General features: G+C 42.5%; 1 protein-coding gene across 6 annotated transcripts in view; it reads right to left on the bottom strand.

Annotated features, from left to right (window-relative positions):
• Window positions 1-25,020, bottom strand: part of SYT7 (synaptotagmin 7) — a 412,892-nt gene that overhangs the window by 150,190 nt on the left and 237,682 nt on the right. For 2 of the 6 annotated variants that reach the window (XM_088454514.1, XM_088454513.1), the window contains 3 exons: window positions 13,015-13,146; window positions 12,190-12,408; window positions 4,832-5,212 (listed from right to left, as the gene is read on the bottom strand). The exons of 1 other annotated variant lie outside the window; for it this stretch is intronic. In XM_088454514.1, the coding sequence (XP_088310640.1) occupies window positions 4,832-5,212; window positions 12,190-12,408; window positions 13,015-13,146 (732 nt within the window). Of the gene's footprint in view, window positions 1-4,831; window positions 5,213-12,189; window positions 12,409-13,014; window positions 13,147-20,693; window positions 20,735-25,020 lie in introns of those variants that run through there. 3 more of the 6 variants (XM_088454516.1, XM_088454515.1, XM_088454517.1) reach the window with 3 other exon arrangements.

Raw genomic sequence — 25,020 nt, 5'->3', positions numbered from 1 at the left:
TAATTAGCACTTATCCACCTTTAATATGTTACATACAAAGTATATTGTGTTGCATAATTCCAGCATATACAGGACCAGCGATCACAGTAAGCCATTAAAAGCGGCAGAAGGTCCTTCCTGTCTGAGCAGAATGTTTTTTTTCAGATGTGGGCGCTATTCCTGAGCATTGGAGCAAGACCGGGAGTCTGAGGGAGCAGCAGAAGAACCTAGCACTGCCCTGGACATATATGTACATATCGGTCTCCTTATGTACTGGATAGTGTATTACTATACAGTATTAATTATTAACCCTATTGATGGTCTATAGCAGTGCACCCCTAACAGTGCATGTTTTCCACATCTCCTAGTTGGTGCACAGGTATATTTATTACTGGCTGACACATTTTAAAAGATCCACAGTTGGTGCTAATCATTTCATTTGTGATACTGAGAAGAACATGCAGCACTAGTAACATTCTATTATATTACTATTTCTATTGTGGTCATGGTGTGTGCTGGGGAGGGGGGTTTCCAGGCATACAGAAACCCCCCTGCATTTGCCAATGCTGTTTGGGGTCCTGAGGACCGAGTTTGAGAACCTGTGACATAGATGATCTGGGAAAATGGCTAAATAAGCATGAAAACTAATGGCTGTGTTTACAGTAAGTAAGTCATGCAATTTTATTGCATTGTACATGCACTTTCATGTGTCATGCTTTCACCAATGCAATACAGTATACTGTACTGCTAGTGCTCATTAACGCATAAGAAATAGGGTGTGCCTCATTGTAGTCTTTTAAATGCTGCAGTAAAATAGCAAAACAACAATAGAAATAATGGTAGGAACAGCACCAACATTTTTTTTTGTTTAGCTGTATTTTAAACCACTTTACATATTAACATGTAAGAAGTGCAAAACCCCTGGAGAATTGTGAAAGAGCCCTAAAGGGATAGTTAAACTAGATTTCTCAAATCAGTAGAATAGATTTAAATGGATGATGACACGGCCATGGATGACGCAGCAAGATTATGTTTAGGTGGTAGCAATAGGGTTTTACAGGACTCTTCTTGCTGTGTAATCTTGCTGTGTAAAACGAGGCACAGGCGAACAAGTAAAATATCAACAAAAATACTTAAATTCTACATGATAATAGAGATTCAGAGGCATTAGTTACATACATTTGCAAATATATGAATAAGCGCCAGGCCATCGTCAAGGCTCCTCTATACTGGCGTCCCTAACATTAAGAGGTTCACGTCCGAGAAGCAAGGTACCCCAAAAAATTGAGCGACCACCATACTTTTTGTTTGTAGTCTTGAGAGGCATGAAGGGAGCCAACATTGGGAGGATGTGCTGGTCCTTATAGTGCCATGTGGAGGTTTCTGGGGTACCTCCAAGGTGAGTCAGCTCTCAGCTTATACATGTGCTGTTATTATGCAGTACACTAATTTGTAATTATATGACCCAGAGTGGGTGCTACTATTATGTAGCAATAATTATTTTGGGGTGAGCGTTTGGGAGTGGGGCCCCCGGATTTGTTCTGGCTGGACCTTTTTCAGGGCATCGCCACTTAATTCACATAGATATTTTTTATCACTTTTCTAATTGTTTGTTTATTATTTATGTCATTTTAATTCTTTCTCATTTCATTAACACTTATTGATTTATCTTTACACATCTATTCTTTATACTTCACTATCACCTTTTTTCCCCTTTTCATGTGATGCCCTGGGGGTGGCCCTTGGCTGGATTTTTTTTGGGTACCTTGCTTCTCGGACGTGAACCCCTTAATGTTAGGGATGCCAGTATAAAGGAGCCTTGACGATGGCCTGGTGCTTATTCATATATTTGCAAATGTATGTAACTAATACCTCTGAATCTCTATTATCATGTAGGATTTAAGTATTTTTTGATGATTTTGCAGCAGTGTGCTGGAGGGCAAATCTCTTTTTTTCTGTGTTCAGTGTAAACCCCGCCCTTTACAAGCACTTGTGCTATGTCATTAAGCTGATGAGCGACCACCATACTTTTTGTGAACAAGTAAAATATGCTTGCTGTTTGTTATAGCCAAGCAAGAATACCAATATTATTCATGATAATTTGACAGTATATATTAGATTATTTCTGAGGTTCTTTGGATGACACAGCATTTTATAGATTAGCAAAGCAAGCAATGTGTCCATTCCCACTCATCATATCAATAAATACAAATACTGACAAATCATTTTTTCTTATACTCTTCTGTATCTTGAGTGCTGAGCCAATATTTACTGCAATATGGGTCTAATGACTGAGTGGATTTACCAAGGCCGGGGTACACTTAATTACAAAACTAAGGTGTAAGGTAAATCCTATCTATGAATCGGATTCCATCACTACATATTTGTGTAGTAATCAATATTTAAATCCCAATATAAGGCAATGAGTTTACAAAGTTGCCAAGCATCCCTAATTCCCAGGGAAAGTGCCAAGTTTTCAAGAAGGTTCATGTATCCAGCAGAGAATAGAGTGGGGAAGTGGACCAGTGGAGATGTTGCGCATAGCAACCAATCAGCTTTGAGGTTACATTTATCAAGTACATTCTATAAATTGATAGGTTGCCATGGGGCAACTTTTCCATTGGTCCGCCTCTCCGCTTGATATATGAATCCCTCTTTGAATGGTCACTAATTTTAAACACAGACCAGTTATACTGCAAGATACCATTTCTCTTAATACTGTAAATAGAATCTCATTCTCAATGTCTATTGTTATTGATTGGATGGTATATATTAATATCCATCAAGTCTATTCTCATGGTTAGTAACCAATTCATGATGAGCCTGTACCATGCGTGGCATGTATAGATATACACACCCAGCACCAAAATGCCCCTACATATGATTTTAAAACGTTGACAACTCCTGTATGCTTTTTTTTCGATTAAGTACAGAACAATATTTAATATAAACAGGTGTCACCCCTCTAATTGATGTTAATGTGATTCCACAAAGCTGAAGATGTAAGATATACATAATGTACAGTATATCGTAAGATGGTAAATCAGGCTAGTAATCAATAAACTCCTTATTGCTCCATGTATTTGTCTGGTAACAACCAAAAAAGTCAGAGGGCAGGGAGAGAAAGGAATAACGGGATACAAGGAACGGTGGAAAAGAAAAGAACAGCTGCTTACAGAAAAGATTTTGTGTCCATCTCATGGTTGCGAATCTGACCAACCACATAGTCCCAGCTGTCTCTTGTGCTGGTCTATTATGGTGTGCCGAAGGAATTTATTTGTATTTCTCTAGTCTAGATGAACCCCTCCCTTATATGCACCTGTAATGGACCAATAAATTGATTGAGCAATTGCCATTCTGTATATTACTTTTTTGTTCATGGATGGGTTCATGGATGGGATAGTTGGAGGGTATACTGATCTTTGCAGTGCCATATTAGAGGTCCTTGGGCTGCCTCCAGGTGAGTTGGTTCTCAATTTAGAAATACATAAATGTATGGCCCAAAGTAAGTGCTATTATCATGTAGCATAGGACCACCACAGCAGAGATGCTTTGTCGTAGTTGGTGGCTTACCAGATATTTGCAAATGTATGCAACTGAGATATTTCTTACTATTATCATGTAGGATGTATGTCTCTTTTGTTGGTCCATTATGGTGTGCTGGGGGAATTAATCTGTTTGTTTTCTTCCTATAGTCTAGATTAAGGGCCTGATTCAGAGCCGCTCGCTATTTGCGGTCGTTCGTTCTAAAACAAGGGGTGGCTATTCAAATTAACCGTTCGCTAATTGCGGTCTGTTCACGCCTCTAAGTCTGAACGAGCGAGCAAAACTTGCGGTTCTAATTTTGAAAAATACGCCCCCTTGCCGCTCGCATCCTACGTCATATCCGCTATTTATTAGATTAATCGAGCACATCGAACAGCGTATGAACTGCTCGCTATTCTTGTGGCTGGTTTTTTCAACCGCTATTTTGCGATCAGTTCGGGGTAAAAAAAAAACAAGTGACGTGGTCAATGACGCTGCTGTATTAATTATGCACTCCCTTAAAACGAACGTTTTGACCTTTAAGCACGCCTGCGATCTAATTCCACACCCCCGTTTTCAAGCACCTTCTCCTGTTACCACCCACATACGCCTCCTTCTGTCACTCAAAATAGCAGGCATTCGCTATATAGCGAACAAACGATTTTCGGCCGCACTGACTGGTTCGCGTATGCGTATTACAATCCGTACGCATGCGCAGATGTGCGAACATCGGTCAGAACGAACGAGCGGCCGCTTACGAGCGGCTCTGAATCAGGCCCTAAGCCCTCTCTTATATGCACCTGTGATGGACCAATAAATTGATTTGAACAACTACCATTCTGTCTATCACTGTTCTGAGAGGCACGGATGGGATTAGTCATTGGGGGGTATACTGATCCTTTTAGTGCCATATTGGAGGATCCTGGGGTACCTCTAGGTGAGTTAGCTCTCAATTCAATCAAAAAATACATAAATACAGTATATGACCAAAATCAGGTGCTATTATCTGTAGCGTAGGACCACCAGAGCAGTGACGCCTTGCCTTGGCTGTTTGCAATTGTATGTAACTGAGATCTCCGCGTTACTATTATCATGTAGGATATATGTCTCTTTTGCTGGTCCATTATGGTGTGCTGGGGACATTTGTTTGCTTTGTTTGTTTTGTAGTCTATATGAACATCTCCCTTACATGCACCTGTGATGGATCAATAAATTGATCTGAGTAACTACCATTCTGCTTAACAACCAAAGAAAGTCAGAGGGCAGGGAGAGGAAACAAGGACGGAATAGTGGGAACTAGGAACGGTAGAAAAGAAAAGCGACTTACAGAAAAGATTTCATGTCCAGCCCATGATTGCGAATCTGACCAACCACATAGTCCCAGCTGCCTGGGTTGGTTCGGTTCCGGATGCCAGCGGGCCTGTACTTGGAACCGGCTGAGGTTGGAGGCCTGTTCTGGCCCGTGCGTTGGGAGCGGGGGTTGCTGGTGTTACTGCTGCTGGATGATGGAGGCTGTTGCTGCAGCTGTAGCTGCCCCAGGCTCTGGCTGGTGGTTGGCTGGCAGTTATTGTGCTTTTGATGGAGGTTGAGAGGTTGCTGGAGGCTCTGCTGGCGAAGCAGTGTGCGAGGACGCTGACACTTTAGGTCTCCACCCAAGGTGGGGAATTGGTCGAGGGTGGTGGCTGCTGGCAAAGTAGGGTCTTCAAAGCTTAGGGAAAGAGTAAAGAGAGGAGAGAAAGGAAAAAGTGAAGGGTAAACACAGCAGAGCAGAAAGCATACATATTAGATAGAAGACAGATCTCTGCACGCAGTATTACATGCAGCAATGATAAATAGGAGCCTGGTAAATGTTACCATTAGACACTATTATTAAACTTACCCAGGAATTGTGACCAGAAACTGTATGGATCTTAGACACTGACTACACAGTGGCCTGCGTGGCCTTCTCAGTATGGATGTGCAGGCTCGGATTAGTTCTGATTTTCCCGCCAAATTCAGATTTTCCCGCCAAAAATCGGGTCTCAGAAAGAGGAAAAACATCATCATTCATGGACAGACATCATCATGCCTGGACAAAAGTCCATGAAAGTTGATGTTTGTCCATTAAAGATGACGTTTTGCCTCTTTGTGAGACACGATTTTTGGCAGGAAAAATCCAAACTAATCCAATGCTGCACATCCCTACTTCTCAGAGAAGTCGCTCTGATGCTGATGTTTCATTATACAGTACAAAGGCAAACAAATATAAACACCAACCTATGCTAAGAAATGTAAATAGTCTGATAAATAGGAATTTCTGTGCAAAATAAATCATGGCCAAATGTTTACTAAAATTTTACAGAGTCAATTTTATGGCAGTGTATAAAAGACAATGAGTCAGATCATTTATATTATATTATTAAAGAATATAAGTATGTTTAATATATCTGATACAGTATTTACCAAGAATGTACCTCTGTCTAACCGTAGTTCAGACTTACAGTAAATACATTTTGGTACAGAGGGAGTAGGAATTGATTCCCAACTGTAGTTTATTAGCCTATATGTTACCAATTTAAACAGAGAGTTGATATATCTGTTTGCTACCTTCCTCCCCGAGGTGTTCTGCTGCGACACGCTGCTACCTGGCTATTTCTATCTGGGCCACAGAACATGGGCACAGGACCCAGACTCTCTTCTCAGGGCTCCTAATGAGTCTCGTTCAGAGTCATTAACCAGCTTCTGAAATTGTGTATCTTGACAAAATTGTACTCTGAGATGCTTTAGGGCTACAATAGGAGTGTTCCGTAAGCAGACACTTTATTTGCATGTACATATTTAGGTAACATGGCCAGTTTAAAGATGGAACCTACAGTAACTTGGATAAAATTGGGAAATTAACTAAAAGGTAAATATGACATTTAAGGCGAGGAGATAAAAATCCCACCCTGAAAAGTAAGGTTTTTCTAGATTTATACTATATTCTGTTTAACTTGGTAGAATTAAATTTGGGGACGGTATGAGATCAATGAAGTTGTATTAAGGACAAGGATTTTAAATCAGGATTAAATATTCCCAGGGCAAACAGCTACACAATAAATCACAGCTCCTGGCAACCAAAAGGTTAAATGTTAGTTCTCACCGCGCACTTTGCATTCTGAGGCACGTGTGCCACACTGGCAGGTGGTGAGTGGGATGTCAGTAAAAGCTTTTTATAGCGTCTCTGTAAACTCATCTCACACCAAAACTCTTTTGGGATAAGTGAAAAAAAAAACTTAAATAGGGAAACTGGTCTGTTCTTTCTGGGTGAGCAGAAGGAAAATAAAACAGACTTATCTTCACCATATGTAATGATTACTGTAATTGTAGATACAATAGGTACTGTACTAAATATACCATATGTTCCTGTATGCAAGATAATACTGTGATGTTTCCAACCTGCCCTGTCTGTAGACATTGTTGATTTATGAAAACCACTGTCCGAGAGGTGCATGTACCCTACAGGCACCAACTACTGGAAATATTGCCTACTTTATGAAATCTGTTAATATTATATACTTATACATTATAGAGTTTTGGAAAATCTAGTCCAAGCAGGAGCAGCCCTCACACACCCCTAATGTGATCAGATAGGAGTCCCCACAAGCTGCGGTCTATCAGAGCTGCAGAAAGGATGGGGCAGGAGTGTCAGATGTGTCAAGTGGGGGAGATGTATCAATGTGGATTTTCCATCATTTATGGTTCCCCAATATGCATGATCAGGGTCCTTTTGCTGCGGTCCCTGTTTTCGTTCCGCTGAGCAGTCCCCACAGGTTTCAATGGGAACTGCAATCTGCCCATGTGAATCAAGCTCCAAAAAGCAAAGGTTTTTTTTTTTAGAGCTGTGTCCCGCGAGCTTGCTCCATGATTTCATGTCCATCGTTTCCTATAGGCTACAATATCGCAAAACTTTACGGAGAAGGATCCCGTGGATGGTGGGCTACGCTCATTACATCTGGTGACTCCAAAACCCAGAAGTTAATACTACACCAGATCATACAGAAGGAGCTGTGGTCCAGCCAAGATTCCAGATGTCCTATTACTCATTGCATTTATATGGTGATCATTAATATATCTCGTCCATGGAAAGATGCCCAGAATCCACTCAGTTGGCACATTGACATCACCATTGCACAATTTCTGATGGCATATATAGGTTATACTCAGACCATCAGTGAGACTCACAGTTCAGACAAGTAATGATGAGGTTCTTGTGGCGGAAACCTTCACCAAAGTGCTATATGAGGACATACTAAACAAGCAATTATAAGAAAGTAGACACCTTTTAAGCTTTGCTGTTTGGCCAAGTGGTCTCTTTTCAAGTGAACCTCTACAAAATATTTCTATTAGTAACAGTAAATTCTAGCAATGCCTCTACTGTTTGAATGAGTAGCATAATTTTCTGGAGAATTGTGGTCTCCATGGTGATGTATTACTGAGGACTTAAAGAATTTGCTTGGTAAAAGTATGAAATACTGTATATGGAGTTTAGACATATGTTGACAATAAAAAAGGTTTGAATAAATTTTAGAAGTAACTTAATCTTGACCATAAATGTCAACACCCATGAACAAAAACCCATGGCTAATGGAAGTGTAAATCAAAATGGCATTTTGATTAATAGGTACTCATTGCAGTTAGTGACATTGAAGAGGACCCCAGAAGACTTTGACATTAAAACAAGGATCATGTGAGATTGGTTCTAAAGCAGTGAGGCTCTGCAAATCAACCAGAGTAGACAGGGTGGAAAATGGGAAGGTACAGAATACAGGAGATGACTGGAAGTGTGATCCACTTTAAATTCAATGTGTATATCCTGTCCAGCAGAAACGCACAAGGATTGAGTTACTGGATGACTACACATTTGAATGAAGTATATACAGAATAAGGGTGGACATATTTGTTCAGGGCATGACAGTCTTTCCAGGCCTATGTTTGAACAGGGGACAGGAATTACATCCTACTATTATGGCAAAATCAAAGGAAAGGTCCTCAAAACAAGATATATATGCCCCAGGTGTTTAGCTTCTGTATGATTAGCAGCCTTAATTACTAGACCAACGGTGAGAGGCTGATAAAGGGTGTGCAGTCTCAATAGTCAGTCTCTTACTGCATATGGAACAGGTTAGAGGCCATTGTGATTACTGAATGTAAGTGCAGTGCTAAAGACTTGTTTTGTGAGAGGGAGGTTAGGTCCCTCCACTCTGAGAGAGGGAATCATTTTGTTTAATTAGATCCAGAAAGGCCAGGATTTATTTTTATGTTTTGTTTATTTTTGTGCTGCTAATAAATCTAGATGTAGATACTCCTACTAATGCCCTGGACTGGTGTACTACAACTTGGCTGTTGCATTGCAACCATTTACCCCATGAGACGTTACCCTTACCCCGGGGCAGGAATAAGGCAGGTGGGAGCCCTGGGGTAACTAAGTTGTGAGGGCCCCCTCCAAGCCACACGGAGCCTACCCCCCCCCCCCAAACCACTCGGAGCATATCCAAACCTCGCCACTCCCTCCCCCTGATTACTCACCTCCCTTTATTAACTGGTTTTAGAAAGTTGAAGATCATTTGAGTATGATTTTCTAAAGGTGCTTAATGAGAGGGCTGATAAATAAATAAATAAGAAATAAAAAAAACCTTAAAAAAAACCCCTTAGTATCCCCTGTACAAAATATCTAGTAACGCCCCTATCGTCAGAACAGCGTTGCAATTCTGGTAATGGCAACACATCATCACAGGTCCATTTACCTTACACCCTTACAGGGGTATGTAGTAACTGTAGCTCTGATGTAAGTATCCGTGATACGCACAGCCTCTGTACATCGTGAATAATTGAACTGCTCCATTTGAGTACATACAGTGCAAAACAAATAATATGTACAGTAAGACTTAGGGACTGATTGTTTTTTAAGGGTTTTCAGCACCACGCACACTGGAGGCAGCAACTTGGTCGGCTGAAGCAAGATTCCTAAGATTGCTGTGTGTAAAATAGCTAGGAACTAGTGATATAATTGAGAAATGACAGGCTGCATTCTTAATAATGCAGGTTCAAGTACAAAATGGCTGCCACCACTGTGCGGGTCATGGGTACACTTGACATACACTTGCCGTCTGCCTCTTGATGAAGATGCACAAAGGATTCCCTGCTGTGGATTGGTCATTACGTTTTCCAGATTTTAGCTAATGAGTTAGAATTATCTTGCTATAGCAGAGGCCTGTCAAATGTCACAGATTTTCCGTGTCTCGCTTCTCTGGCGTCAGTATAATCGCTCTGTAGCATATCAGAAAGTGCAATAAAGCTACAATGATAGCAAACATTAGTGTTTCCAGGTTTGGGGCCAGAACGGACAAATTTCATTGATTTTAGCCTTTGAATGTTGACAATAATGTGTTTGATCTATTGGCATACTGATCACACACTGCGCAGCCAGATATAATTTGCAAAAGTCGTTGCCAGAAATATTTGGCAGTTATTGGCTAAATTAAATGATCATGTGACCTCTCTGTTGAACCTTTAGTTGCTGCAAATGCTACACACTAGTGGGTGTCAGTCGCTAAATCATTGCTAGCTAGTAACCAATAAAATGCAATATAAATGAATATGGGTGTATTCATATATACAGTACGCATAACGCGTGAGCGCCGTGCGACTTGGTAGTGCCGAGTGTCTTATAATGCAAATTTTCTTAAAATGCGTCTTATTCGCAAACTGATGTGAATAGGGCGCACAAGCAGCTTATGCTTATTAAAATGATATGCGGCATGCCTACATTCTGCGTACAACTGCGGTTATATTTGTATGTGAAATACTACGTTACAGTGTCAGCGGCTGTGACACTGTAACTTGGTATTTGGCATGCAGATACAGCCGCAGTCACACACAGACTGTAGACATGCCGCTTATCTTATTTGCTTTTCTAATCAGTCACATTTTAAGGGAAAATGTTCCTCGAAAAGACGCTCGGCGCTACCGAGTTGGGCCATGGCATGGTGCGACTAGAAGGGCTATTTAACATACAAGAAGGCTAGATGTATGTGGACACATCGGTATGTGCATATTTTGTTCACACATTTAACAGGTTTCTACATCACAAATCATAGTACATTTTTTCACATAAAAAATGACTGAAAAAACAAACACGTAACTAGTGAATGTTTTATTGCCACATGTCAATATGCTGAGATTCCTCTTGCTTGAGTAAATGTGTATAAATCAGGGGCGTTTCTAGAAAGGAGGGGCCCATGTGCAGTTTCCATCACGGGCCCCCTCCTCTCCGTCCAGCGGCGCACTGAGCGGTGCACAGCCAGCGCCGCACCTATAGACTCTAGGCACTAGAGTGTGCCCAGAGTCTATAGCGCATGCACAAGTCACTGGGAAAATGGCCGTGGCTGCCATATTCCCTGTACTGCACATGCGCAAACGACGGGAAAATGGCTGTGGCGGCCATTTTCCAGTCGTTTTTTAAAGCGCAGACAACGGCGCCGACGTGGGACTCCGGAGAGGTAAGTATAATATTGGTGCAGGTTGTGCGGTGCGGCCCCCCCTGTACCCAGGGGCCTGTGTGCCCTGCACACCCTGCATCCATTATAAATACGCCCCTGCTTCAAATGATGAGCCTGATACAGAGCTGTACACTTTGCACAGTAGCTGCGTCTTTGTTCTCAGCTACTGTGCAATAATATACTAATACTGCAGGAGGCGTCCTGTGATAATAGGCACCTCCTGCTGGCTTCTGTCATCTGCTTTTGTGATCACTCTGCATGACCATTGATCTTTTGAAAACACCCAGAAAACGAGGCTGACATGCTCTGCCCCTTAACAGGCTCACAAGCTCGCAGAAGGGGATCTGTACATGAGCAGTACAGATCCTGCACATGAGCTGATCTTCAAACATCAGAGTTGTATGCAAACCATCAGGTTTGCATACAACTCTGAATCAGGTGTATGTAATCATAAGCAATCTATGCTTATGTAAGCATTCTTTACTGACTGCACAAAGATAGGATATACCTATTATACCTACTATACCTTTTCCAAATTAAGGAATAAGCAGAAGATCAAATCCATTTAGAAAAGGTTTATTAAAATAGTGACTCAAGTTCAAACTTTCATTTCCATATTAAAATTATGCAGGAATTGTAGACATCATTAATGTTATCTACAGTATAAATGTAGATCTTTGAAGTTGTAAGAACAGCCCAGCACCAAATGATAGATTCCAGGAAGCCTGCGGCGTTGGGAGGGTTTCATAGGGGTCAGTTTATTTAAAAGTGAAGTTTCCAGCTCATGAAATGGTTGTGAATTGTTTATTAATTCTGTTTCTTTGGGTTTCTTTTGGCTTGCAAAGCACACAGAGCCAATATGCCCATAGTTTCTAATAAGGCATGATTACTGCAATGTAGTCCAACCCACAACATTAATGGCTCCACCCATTGATAACTAATTATATCATATAGCTACACTAATTTGGCTAGCCCTACCTAAACTTTCTAATTTGCACATAGTAATCAGATTGTCTTTTCCCAATTTAATCCTATGCCTTTCATTTGTAATAGTCCTTTGCCACTCAACATACAAAAAACAAATATATGTATAATTTCTATTTTAGTGGTGCCCTTGGAATTTACGGCTAATATGAACGTATTGTTGAAGGTTTCTAACACTCACTTGTTTCGACTGAGATTCCCGGATGCCAAGTGACTTTGAACGGTGTGCCATCTCCCTCTACCTGGCTTCCCCAGGCCTGGCTCGATGTGATGGCTTTGGGAAGACATACTGATCTTCATGCTTTCACTGCAAAACTGCTTGTCTCCCAGCCGGCCATCTTTATCCAGTAAACCAGAGGTGCCACATGCAGCTGACTTACTGCCAGACAATACTGTGCCACTGAAACGTGCCCATGTGCAAAGAAAGGACACGCAAATGTGAAGACATAAAACACACAATGGGGGAAAAACAAACACAAAGACACCAGAAAAAAAAGAGAGAAAGAGAGATAGGTCAGCACTGCAAATCAAAGGCAAAATGCAACACATATAAAATAACCCAAAAGCATCTTTTGTTAGAAGAGGGAGGAAGACAGCAGCCCGGGAGTGATGACGGCAAAAAGTTCCACATTTCAAGAAACAACATAGGGTTAACATGGAGAAAATCTGTCAGGAAAGGCACCAGACAGCCAGCCAGCCACAGGAAGAAAGAGGCGTGTTAGTGAATTCGACCACACAGTGCAAATGTAGAGCACACTCTGCTTATAACGGGCAACCCTTCCTGGCATTAAAATGGTGAGGGAGGAAAGGCGAGGGGTAACTAGAGAAGGAGGCGCGTCCGTTAGTGGAAGCTAGGAGGGGTTGCTCGTCTCCATGGCTTATTCGCCCATGGGAGTGAAGTGGAGCAGGGGTTAGAGGAGCAGGTGGGAGGGGGCGTGTGAGAGGAGTTGGGGGGAGTGGTACATACTCACTACATACGACCATATCAGGCAATGGAAAGACTCACTTGAGGGCCAGCCTTGGGTCACCATAGGGGGCGTAAGGTGAAATGTTTAGGATAAACTCCTTTGGAGGGTAAGAGCTCCATTTCTGGTGGGTTGTGCTGTCATTGTTATTCCAAAAGTCTTTGTCTAGATCACTAAATCAGCAGAAAAAGAGAAAAAACAAAAAAAAAGAAATACTAGAGAAAGCCTGAATCCCTGGGATGGAGCGAACGAGGAGGAAGGGAGTTAATGTCACATAGTGGCCTGTACGTGTAGGTAGAGACAAGGAGAGGAGAAATGCGTTTATCTGTTAATTAACGGATCCAGGTTCTCAGGCGAAGAGGAGGGAGGCAAGAATTTATTAAAGTAGGGTTGAGTTGGCAGCACAAGAGCAACACATCCAGTGAGCTGAAAGAGAGGGAGGGGAAAAGAAAGCATTGATTATGTCACTGAGAAGTGTCACCCCTTCCCACTCTTTGTAGTTTTCCCCTGCTTGTCACGAGCCCAAACTAATTGCCCTCACTTCTGTGCTACAGCACACAGAATATGCAGAAAGGTGCTTGTACCTCACAGAACTTTGGTGCTTTCAAAAGCCTCCTTCCTTTCCGCCAATAGAAGGGGGTGTAGTGCACCGCTGGGTCACTTCTCCCCTCTATAAACAAGACGTCTGTTGATTATCAAAGATAAAGCCTTTTGCTCATTGTAAAGTTGTAAAGGCTCACCCTAACCCATGAATGCATTTCTCAGGCTCTATAAATAGAAGCTGCTTTAATTATGGCAGGTCAGAAAAATTATTTTAGACGCGGCTAGTGATTCACCCTCAGTTTCCGCATCAAATTGCCTGTTTAAACACAGCACTAAATCCTGTAATCGCAAGGATTGTCTTTAGAAATCCCCGAACCCAAAGGGTTTAATAGAAAAGACGAGTGTTACACAGTGCATTTAACCCACAGAGTCTAATTTATTACAAGATGATTCCTGTCTGATTGTATCAAGTGCTATCTGCTGCTTATTATAATATTTTTGCTTAATTTTCTCCTTCATTTTCTTAATCTGTGGCTCTTCTGTGATCTTTATGGTTAGAAACTTTCAGATCATTGATAAGGAAACAATTGTGTCTTTGTTATTTATACAACAGGCACGCGATTAATTTACTTCGTGGGAAGCTGGAACCGCCACCAATGACGCACGTCGGAGGAATATGTATTGTCTCCTGGCCTAGTGCTATACCTTGGAGATTATCAATTGGGTTGAGATGTATTTGGTTTTAAAGTTATGTTAACTCAAAGTAGCTTTTAATTTTCCAGGACGCACTGTGCTTTTTGTATACGACGTAAACAAGATATAATACTCTAAAGCCGTCTTGCCTTGAAACGTTTCTGCGAGATTCACAATTAACATATGCTTGAAATAATTTGCACAAGGAAATATTTGCAGCTTTAGTTTTGATCTGGCACGTTTAGTAGCAACGTGCAGCTATAGCGATTTCATCAGATACATTTAGGCCTAACAGGGAAAAGTGCTGAAATTGTGAAGAGGTAAATGAAGCAGTATGCAAGCATAGCCTCACTAGGGTTTAATAAAATATATTTACCAAAAGTGCTACAATCATGTGTGGGATCTCTGAAGTAAAGTTTTATGGGCTATTGTTTTTCCTTTGTCCTATAAAAAATGGCGGCTAAATCAAGATAAGGTGGCGTTACACGAGAGTGCCTGCGTTGCACATAAGCTGCATGCATTCATTTTTCATGGCTATGCATGCCTATGACTATCTTATTGTAATATAACCTATATAATTTGGCTAAACGTTGATCCACCCAGGACATTCCTCAGATCAGACAAATCCATGCTCCCTATAACTGAAGTTAGAGATGCAAACACTTGGGGCTGTGTAGCCCAATATGGAACCAGTGTGTGTTAAATTTGCTAGACAAAGGGCATAAATAAAAACTGTTACTTTGGGGATGGCCTAATGAGCCATTTTTGTACACTTCAAGGATGATGCACAGTTGATCGCAAGCTGGTTTTGCTGACGGACAGATGTGTCCCTACACATCTTTGCTTAAGTCGCGCTAAAAAGCCCCTCTCGGCGCACCAGGTCAGGTGTTCTGATGTTCTATGTCACATGTATACATTGTCTAGGAGGTAAGGTGCTCTGGTGTTCTATGTCACATGTATACATTGTCCAGGAGGTAAAGTCTTCTGATGTTCTATGTGAGATGTATACATTGTCCAGGAGGTAAGGTGTTCTGATGTTGTTCTGGTGTTCTATGTGAGATATATACATTGCCTCGGAGGTAAGGTACTCTGGTGTTCTATGTGAGATGTATACATTGTCCAGGAAGTGAGGTGCTCTGATGTTCTATGTTCTACATTATTCAGGAAATAAGGTTTTCTGATGTTCTATGTGAGATGTATACATTGCCCAGGAGGTAAGGTGCTCTGATGTTCTATGTGAGATGTATACCGTACATTGCCCAGGAGGTAAGCTGCTCTGATGTTCTATGTCAGATGTATATATTGCCCAGGAGATAAGTTAGTCTGATGTTCTATGTGAGATATATACATTGTCCAGAGGGTAAGGTGCTCTAATGTTCTATGTGAGATGTATACATTGTCCAGGAGGTAAGGTGCTTTGATGTTCCATGTGAGATGTATAGAGATGTGTCCACACTCGTCTTTGCTGCAGTTGTGTCAAACAGCCCCTCTTGGTGCCCCTGGTCCCGTGAGACTCTGCTTGTATCGTGCATCTTGTTTGGAAATGCATCTAAGACTAGTCATAATGTGATGCAACTAGGACGCACCAAGAGACTGTGATGATCAATTTGATATGTAACATTTGTATACAGGGGCGTATCTATAATGGGTGCAGGGTGTGCGGGGAACACGGGCCCCTGGGTCCAGGGGGGCCCTGCACCGCACACCCTGTACCCATAAAATTACTTACCTCTCCGGAGTCCCACATAGGCGCTGGAATCCGGCGCTGTAAAACGACTGTAAAATGCCCGCTTGCGCATGCGCAGTACAGGGAAAATGGCCGTCACGGCCATTTTACCGGTGATCTGTGCATACACTATAGACTCTGGGCACACTCTACTGCCCAGAGTCTATAACTCCGGCGCTGGCCATGCACAGCTCAATGCGCTGCCGGGCAGAGAGGAGGGGGCCCGTGTCGGAGACTGCACACGAACCCCCCCTCTCTAGAAACGCCACTGTATATCTGTGTGCAACTGAGCCTCTGAATCTGTATACGAAGTGCTACAATGTAGTGGCTGCAGTTTTTTCCCACAACAAGTTTCATTTACAGTCTCATTCGCAATCAGATATACAAGCGTCACATGTCAAATCGGCACAGTCTACTGGTACGTCCTAGTCTCATCCCATTGCGACTTAGACACATTTTTGGAAAAAAAAAGAAGCCCGATGCTAGCAGAGTAACACGGGACCTGGCGACTCGCTCACGCCAGGCAAGTCGCGCTGCATGGCATATCGAGGCTAGATACATGAGGAAACATCTGGAACCGAGCAGAACGCAACTACATGCAATGGTGAGTTTTCAATGCAGCTGAAAGGGCGTATCTGGGTTGGAACAGGCGTCATATGTATGCTGAGAGAGGGAGGGTCTATGGAATTGCAGCTCATGCAGAGTTGTACATACGTATAATAATGCTTATTTTTAGCTGGATCTTTTGCACCTAGGCTAAGGCTGGTAATGATGACAGGTATCAGACTAAGCATACGGACTGGAGCGGGCCAGTTGCAGAGATGATAATAACCCTATATACCGGTGAATATATGCATTTCGGTCCAGAAACGCAAAGCGAAGGGCAATTATAACCGCCTTCCGCTCAGCTCTGCATAAGCCCCTTCACGTCCAGACATTCAATCCACATTAAAAATAAACATTACTGTACGGAAACTGTGGGCAGTGCTGTTCTGTGCTACACGTCCCACTGTCAGACAACAGTGTACAAGTCTGCTCTATAATTAGGACATTGTCCCTTTCTTCTGTCAACACCATTATCAACATTGTTGTCAACAGGCAGCCTGAGGGAGCTCAGCCAGGCATCGTCTGATAGACCTGAGCTCTGGAGAAGGCGAAGGTGCTACACACCTTGTATATGGCTCTAGAAATGATTAGATACCAGCCCTGCTCACTCTTTGAAGCCCTGTCTGGATCAGAGTTGCTGAGGCTTTGAAGTCAATTCGTACTGGGTAAAATTCATCCAGAAGTTCAAAGGCTGCCACTAGAGGCTTTCACATTCTCTCTGTCCTAATTAAGTCTGCAATATCTCCTATGGGCTCCACTCTCCACAGTTTTTCCAAGCAATGATATAAACCCAGCTCCACAACAGAGACATCTGTACAGCCATACTATTGCCAAGTCAAGGACACCTTTCACCCTCAGCTAACTGAAAATAAGTTCCTTTTTTTGCCTCATCCTACTAAATATCTATTGCTGACAATTCTGTGGGAATATTGGACACTATTACCCAATATAAGCCAATATGATTTCCCTGCCAATTCCATTAACAGAAGTGAAAGATAAATGTTTGCATAACTCTTTTATCATAAAACTCTGCAGCCCAGCTGACAGCATCACATACACATATGGGTAGTTTCAAAAACTAGGACACAGTGGTTTCCAAAATGCCATCTTTGTCAGGCCGACATAAACGTTTGGAACCTTGCAGTCTCTGGAACCACTTTTAACTATGACAGCTAAGGAAATATACCCGTCTCCCCAGGATTCAATGAGTCTATTAATGTTCTCAGGCGTGTTTGACACTGATTAATCTATTCCGTAGCTAATACCAGGATATTTCTTTCTGCATCAATCTGTTGACTGTTCCCATAAACAGACGTTTTGTGTGTCCTGGATTTAACCCTTTATAATTTCCCAGGCAGCATAAATGAACATCGTTCAGTCTTGCAATACTTAGTTAAAACTGACCTGTAAGTGCTACTTTGGGCAAACTGACATGGAAGGTGAATGCGGTATCTTGTGGCCTAGCACTTTCAAACTACCTATATCTTGGCTCAAGAGCTTGCAGTCTGGGGCTAATTACCACATGGGGCCTTTATTTCCAGCCGGACGTGGCGGAGCGATGTCTTTCTTCTGCGTGTGCGTCTAAGTTGCACTGCGCATCTGTCCAGATTCTGGGTCTCATTCAGACCCGGTCGCAAGCACCGATGTGCTCGCAACCGGGTCGATGGGTAGCCCTGAGCACGCGCAGCGGCCGCACTGAAACTCTCTCGCTCCAGAGCTCACTACAAAAGGGACGGCTGTCGATGTTGATCGACAGTTCGCCCCGTTTGATAGGCGGGCCGGGGAGGTGGTTTCCAAAACAGAGGCGTTCCTTAAAGAACGCCTACCATTTTCTGGGCGTCCGCACTGACATCAGCTGTGATGTCAGTGGGGAGCTTCCTGCTCGATCAGAGCAGGAAGCTCCCTGGGGCTTGCAGCTGCTGAGACCCAACCTTAGGGTCTCGTCGCAAGCCCCGATGGTCGCGATGGTGTTCACCAGGAGGCCGCACTTCAAAAATGAAGCGGCCGTCCTCATTCAGAATGAGCGCTCGCTTCTTGCGAGCACCTGTGAATGAGGGCCTCTATGCGCACAGATAGGCAGTTGCGATTGAGGCGCATGGATTACACATGGTCTTTGAAATGTTTTGGAAATGTATTGGGCGTTCCTGGCGGTGACAGGGAGGTGGGTCAGCAGATACACAGTGGGCGTGTTATGGGAGTGTCGTCTTACAGACGCATAATCTGCAGCTACCATAATGTTGGTGTAAGTTTCAATGGTGATCCAATGGTGCATCTAAAGATGCACCAAGCGGTATTACAGCATCTACGGATGCTGACAGGGGGCGCCTCAGTCCTTGCACACACACATGCATGGCTGTACACCAGGGAAGGGATAGAGGCGCAGATGTGTGAGACATGGACATATGTGAATCCGACTCAGATTCTGGTCCATGGTCTGGTCTGTGCCACTGTACATGATTTTTTTTTTTATTATCACAATGCAATAATAGGAAATGACAATTTACAATGATCACTACGTGTGTGGCATACAAAGGTCTTAAATGATGAAGTCTTTCGGAAATATGGCTGTTAAAATGTGATCATTTTTATAGTCCAGTGCTAGAAAACAATCTCTATGTGTGCGGCCAGGCTGAATGATCTGTGACTGCTTTCCGGTACTAGCAAACTGCATCAAATGTATCAGATTGGAGATATTTTCTAATGAGCCGTTTGTCAGAGCCGCTGATCACTGGGGACTTTGACTGATGAATTTAAAACATCAACTTTAATAAATGCTAAATCAGGTTTGTTTATCACCTATTAGAGTTGCCATTTTAAATAAACGGTCAAAGCCACCGGTCACCGGCGGGTTTTATAAGACAACAATTAGTAAATCTACCGCTTAGACTCTAAGGCAGGGGAGGGCAATAAGCATCCCTCCAGCTGTTAAACTACAAATCCCAGCATGCATTGCAGCAGTTTTAGCCCACCCCTACTTAAGTGCAGGTTCTTAGAAGAGATGTTGCCCATAGCGACCAATCAGATTCTAGCTATTATCTTTCAGAAGGTGCAATATAAATGATAAGTAGAATCTGATTGATTGCTATGGACAGCATCTCCACTTATAAAAACCTTGCACCTTAGTAAAAATACCCTAAGAATAATTTCTAAAAACATATTGTAATTAAAACTCATAGACCCATTGTGTGTAGCTGTAGAAATCTCCCTATTACCAGGAACACTGTACATTATGTCCTTCTGTGGCCCTGAGTAATTGTTGAAAAACACTGATCAGATAACCCATTTGGAGCTGGATATTTAATTATGAACAATAGCTATGTTCTTATACCACAAACACCCACAAGGCATAGGCGTTGTAACCTGTCCATAATTTGGCGTCAGCATGCAAACAGACAAGCGAAATAGGTGGTTTGGCCTGGGACTTCATGTTCTGCATGAGATGACATTTTGAACACTTGTATACAGTCTGCTGCGATTACAGACCTGAATACATAGTATATTCTGAAATAATGGGATTAAAGAAACCTTTCTACATACCCCCCACAGAGATTGTCATCAAGAACAGTTTATGCAATAGTTGCCATATTATTATCATGAATAGTGCTTTTTGCTATGGGCAGTCCTAGAGATTTCTGAACACAAATTGTACAGTACTTGTGAGCCTGCAAGGCCCTTGTTTCTGTCTTCCAGAGTGCTATTCATACAGTCTGCTAAAGCGTACTGTCATATAATCTATAGCGAGCAAATTAAGGGTCCTGCACAGTCACACTGCTCTACCAGGAATGACAGCCAGGTTAAAGGATTACATACCGTCTACACATACTTGCAATGTGAAGTCTGTAAGACCCCATATAAGAAAAATAAGAAAACAAAACAACACTCCCATCGGTGAGAACTGCATCACAATAGAGAAGGAAATTGTGTATATATATATATATATATATATATATACACACAACATACACACACACACGAGTGTGGTCAAAAGGCTCCCCCATCTGTTGACATCACAGATATTTCGATGTTGATATAAACACTGGTATCGTATGCCAACAGTCGCCTAAAACTAACATAAAATTTTGCCCCTTCCTTTAAATAAATAACAACTTGCCACAAGCAGGGTCAGACTGAAGAAGCCAGGTTCATTGTTACCTTGATATTCTGGTGTTAAGAGCCATGATGGGACAGAATGATTCGCTCAGTGGCACTGAGCAGTTGTGTCTACATTCTCAGCCTCTGGACCCTCAGATGCGTGGTGAGAGCTCACAGATCATTCACAGGGAAGCATTACCCCCTAATCATCATGTTTAACTCCTCTTTGCATCATTGTGTGGATGGCACTGCTATAGTAGGATGCATGACTAAATTAGAGCACGTATGTTAACTACTGAGTGGCCAGACTAACCCGCAAACTGCAGATATGTGCTTCTGTGCATGCAGCTGGACAAGAATTCCAGGAGCAATTAATATTGATATTAAACATTGCTGATCTGCTGTCTCTGAGGCAGCCATTTCTCCCCAAAATAGCCATATTTAATGATGCTCGTGGCAAAACAAGTGCGTCACTGCTCAGGAGAATAAATAATATGGCTTGTGTCAGCGATAACATCGCATCGCATCTATCTGTAGGGAGAATAAAAAATAAGTATGTTATACCAATTAACTCTCCAGCTTCCAGCAAGCCATTACCTATAGTGGTTTTTATCAGGGGGTATGCAAGCTGTACATCCCCACTCTCACTATAACTAACAAGTTAGTTAGTAGTAATGGGTTTGGTTTAAAAGATAGACAATGTTTAGATAGACAACAGATGTTAGACAGGCAATAGGTTGACAGGGACAAAAGGTAGACACAGAAAAGGTTGACATGGATGAAGGTCGACAGGAACAAAAGGTCAACAGGGTCAAAAGATCGATAAAAAAAATGGTCAACATGTTTTTTGTTTTGTTTCCTAACTCTAACCTTCCCCGTGGTGCCTAACCATCGGGGTAAGTGCCTAACCCTAACAGTCCCTTCTAGTACCTAACCCTAACATTCCCTCCTGGTGCCTAACGCTAACAGTCCCTTCTAGTGCCTAACCCTCCGGTAAGTGCCTAACAGTCCCTTCTAGTGCCTAACCCTCCGGTAAGTGCCTAACCCTAACAGACCCTTCTAGTGCCTAACCCTAACCCTCCAGTAAGTGCCTAACCCTAACATAAAACAAAACAGTGTTGACCTTTTGACCCTGTCGACCTTCATCCATGTCAACCTGTTCTGTGTTGACCTTTTGTCCCTGTCGACCTATTGCCTGTCTGTCTAGACATTGTCAACATTTTTAATGTCTATCTATTGACTGGAACCCATTAGTAATGCACCCAGCCCTAGCTTTAAGTCTTATAAGCCATAACCAAATAGACCACACACCCTAGAATTACTTGAATTACTTGACTGTTATCATAGCTGCTTCTATTGAGCTATCAATTATGCAAACTGCGAATTCTGCCACACAAAATGGTCTGTTCCTCAGCAGATCTGAATCAGTGTGAAACTTGGCCACATTTTCACTCATCTCTATTCATTGTTGGAATGTGACAGTTGATTTGAACAGTGACTCACAGGGGCAGATTTTGGGGTCAGGCCGCCCCACCCCCACTCGACAAACACCCACACACATTGGCCACCCTACCCCCATCATGTCACTTCTGTATTTATGTTGGGGCCAGCCCGATGTCTTAAGGCAGCCCTAACTTCACCCCCACCTCCCTCACCACAATTTTGCACCCACTACCTTACCCCCCAGTTTCAATTAAAAACTTACGTCATAATGACAAAAAAAAGGAATCATCCAGTCTCCATCAGGTCATCGGCCTACCGGGCCTCTGATGCACAAGAGAGCCGGCTGTGCCGCCCCCAGCAAGCTGCTCCCCTAGGCATATGCCTCACATGGGAGACAATATCTACTATATTCCATTCTTGTCAGATAAGAACGTGAAACTGTGGCTATAGTGGGCACAGGCTGATCAAAACTGGAAGATTGGAGAATTGTCACCTGGACTGACGTATCTTGATTATTGATTATGATTTGGCATAAACAACATGGATCAATGCATCCATCCTGCCTTGTGTTAATTGTTCAGGCTCGAGGTGGAATATTTTCTTTGCATACATTAAGCCCCTTAATACTAATTGAGCTGACTATATGCCTCCCTTTATGGGCAAAGTCTACTTCATCTGATGGCTACTTCCAGCAAGGTAAAGAGCAGTGGCACAAGGCTCCTCCTCAATGTGTTCTCCAATGGCCTCCACTCACTATCCAATAGAGCACCATTGGGATGCTTCCAACACCTTGTTGAATTAACATACCAGAAAGAATGCAGGCTGTTCTGGGGACAAAGAGTGGTTCTAACCTACTACTAAAAATAAAGTGGCCACTGAATGTATATCTAGGACAATTTTTTCAACAATTTTTAAGAGCAAAATCTTTTTACATTTTTGTTATACTGAAAATTGGTGTAAGACCAGCTGCATATGTAGAATGGGACGTATGTTATTAGTACAACTTCATATGCAAAAAAATATGCAGACAAAAGGGTGGGGGTCTAGCATAGCATAGCCTTACAGTAAGGGCATGTTCATGCACCCACAGATACGTATTTTAGTAGGTGCATCTATTGAGGCAGCTTTTTCCCCAGATGCAGGTTCTGTACTGATGCTGAGGATCATGCACACAGACCTTGCACCGGCTGGAAAAAGATAATAAATAAAAATAAAACTGCTGATGCATTATGGCAGGCCACCCAACGCATTTCATTCCACAACCTTCATCAGGGGTGTAGAACAAAATGCATTGGATGGCTTCCCATAACGTTCCACTTACTTATACTGTATACATTATGCAGAATAATTTCTGTTTTAAACTTAAGTTGGATACACATGGGAGTGATATTGGCCCGATATGTGCTTTAAGAGAGCAGGGAGGCCGTGTGCAGGTTCCGAACGGGCCCCCTCCTCTACGGCACCACAGTAGACACTGACATTGTCCCAGAGTCTACTGAGCAGGTCTCCGGGAACATGGCACCCGCGCTGTGTTCCCGGAACATCTCTACTGCGCATGCGCGAATCACTGGAGAAATGGCCCCGGTGGCCATTTCCCCGGGGATTTCTGCAGCTTCGGGCTGACGGAGAGGTAAGTATATGAAATTGGGTGCAAGGTGTGTGGTGTGTGGGCCCCCCTGGACCCAGGGGTCCATGTGCACAGCACACCTTGCACCCATTATAAATATGCCCCTTCACGGAACTCTCCCACATCATTAGTAAAGAGATTTTCAGTGATCACGTCAGCAAGCCCAGCCTCACTGCATGATATATTAGGAATAGGGGTCGGGGCCAAGATGTGAATCACATCGTCATGCCTCATGCACTTGCCAGTTGGACATCCGATATACCGGAAGTAGGCTGTGCGGGGACTTGAGGAAAATTATCACATCACCAGCCCACTTGCCTCTCTCTGTGATCTCCCAGAGTAGAGGTACGTAAGTTAGGTGACATCACCATGGTACAAAATACATCATTGCTTGTATCAGTTTCTAATGGATAGACGGGCTGCATTCCTGTGAATATGAGTTCACTTTACTCCCCAAACTCTATGGTGCTGAGTGACTGTACAGTAGCCTTTCATACCTCCCAACACTGTCCATCTTTATATAATGGCAACGTGTAAGAACCGCTACATAGCGGCGGTGGCAGCACACACACTTTCTCTGCCATACCCTAAAAATACTGTTAAGTTGGCGCAAGTAGCACCCACAGACCATTATGAGAGGGACATACTTCCCAGTATTCCCGAAAGTCAGGACAAAGGTCCTGATTGTTGGGATGTCAATGTCTCTTCAAAAATGGGACTGTCCTGCCTGAATTTGGGAATTTCTTATAGTATGCATGGAACAGTCCACTCACAAGGTTAATTCTATACATAGGTTTTACTTCTGGTCATAAATTCCGTTCTGCAGCCCATCATGCTAATCACAATGCCAGTTATCAACTTGGTTATGCAGTCGATTATTAATGTATTTGCACACATGATTCCTAAATGTCACTGCTCAGCCCTGCAAGGAGTTTGATGTTTTTATTAGATAAATTGTCTTTAGAAAAAAATATATTAAATTGATTTCCTTCTAAATGTTGTTTACTAATAGATATTCAACATATGTTGTAGGTAGAAAAATAAATGATCACGGGAAATGGTAATGGTGGCTATTTAGCTAACAGAGCAGGTGTTTTTAAGTACACATAACAGTCACAAGCACTTTGTGAGACTTTGGATGTCACTAGAAGAGAAGAATAAATGGGAGTTTAAAACAGCAATCCCATGAACATAAATCAGGTGTGTTTTTGTTTACCATAAATCACTGTGGCAAGTTGTGAGAATACTAGTGTTTATAATTATCCCTTGTGGTGTTTCTTCAACCTGCTATTAATGATTTATGATTTTAGATTACCA

This window comes from Taudactylus pleione, unplaced genomic scaffold, assembly GCF_031769625.1.
Source record: "Taudactylus pleione unplaced genomic scaffold, aTauple2 ptg000619l, whole genome shotgun sequence".
Taxonomy (NCBI): domain Eukaryota; kingdom Metazoa; phylum Chordata; class Amphibia; order Anura; family Myobatrachidae; genus Taudactylus; species Taudactylus pleione.
This window is presented reverse-complemented; position numbering and strand designations above follow the sequence as displayed.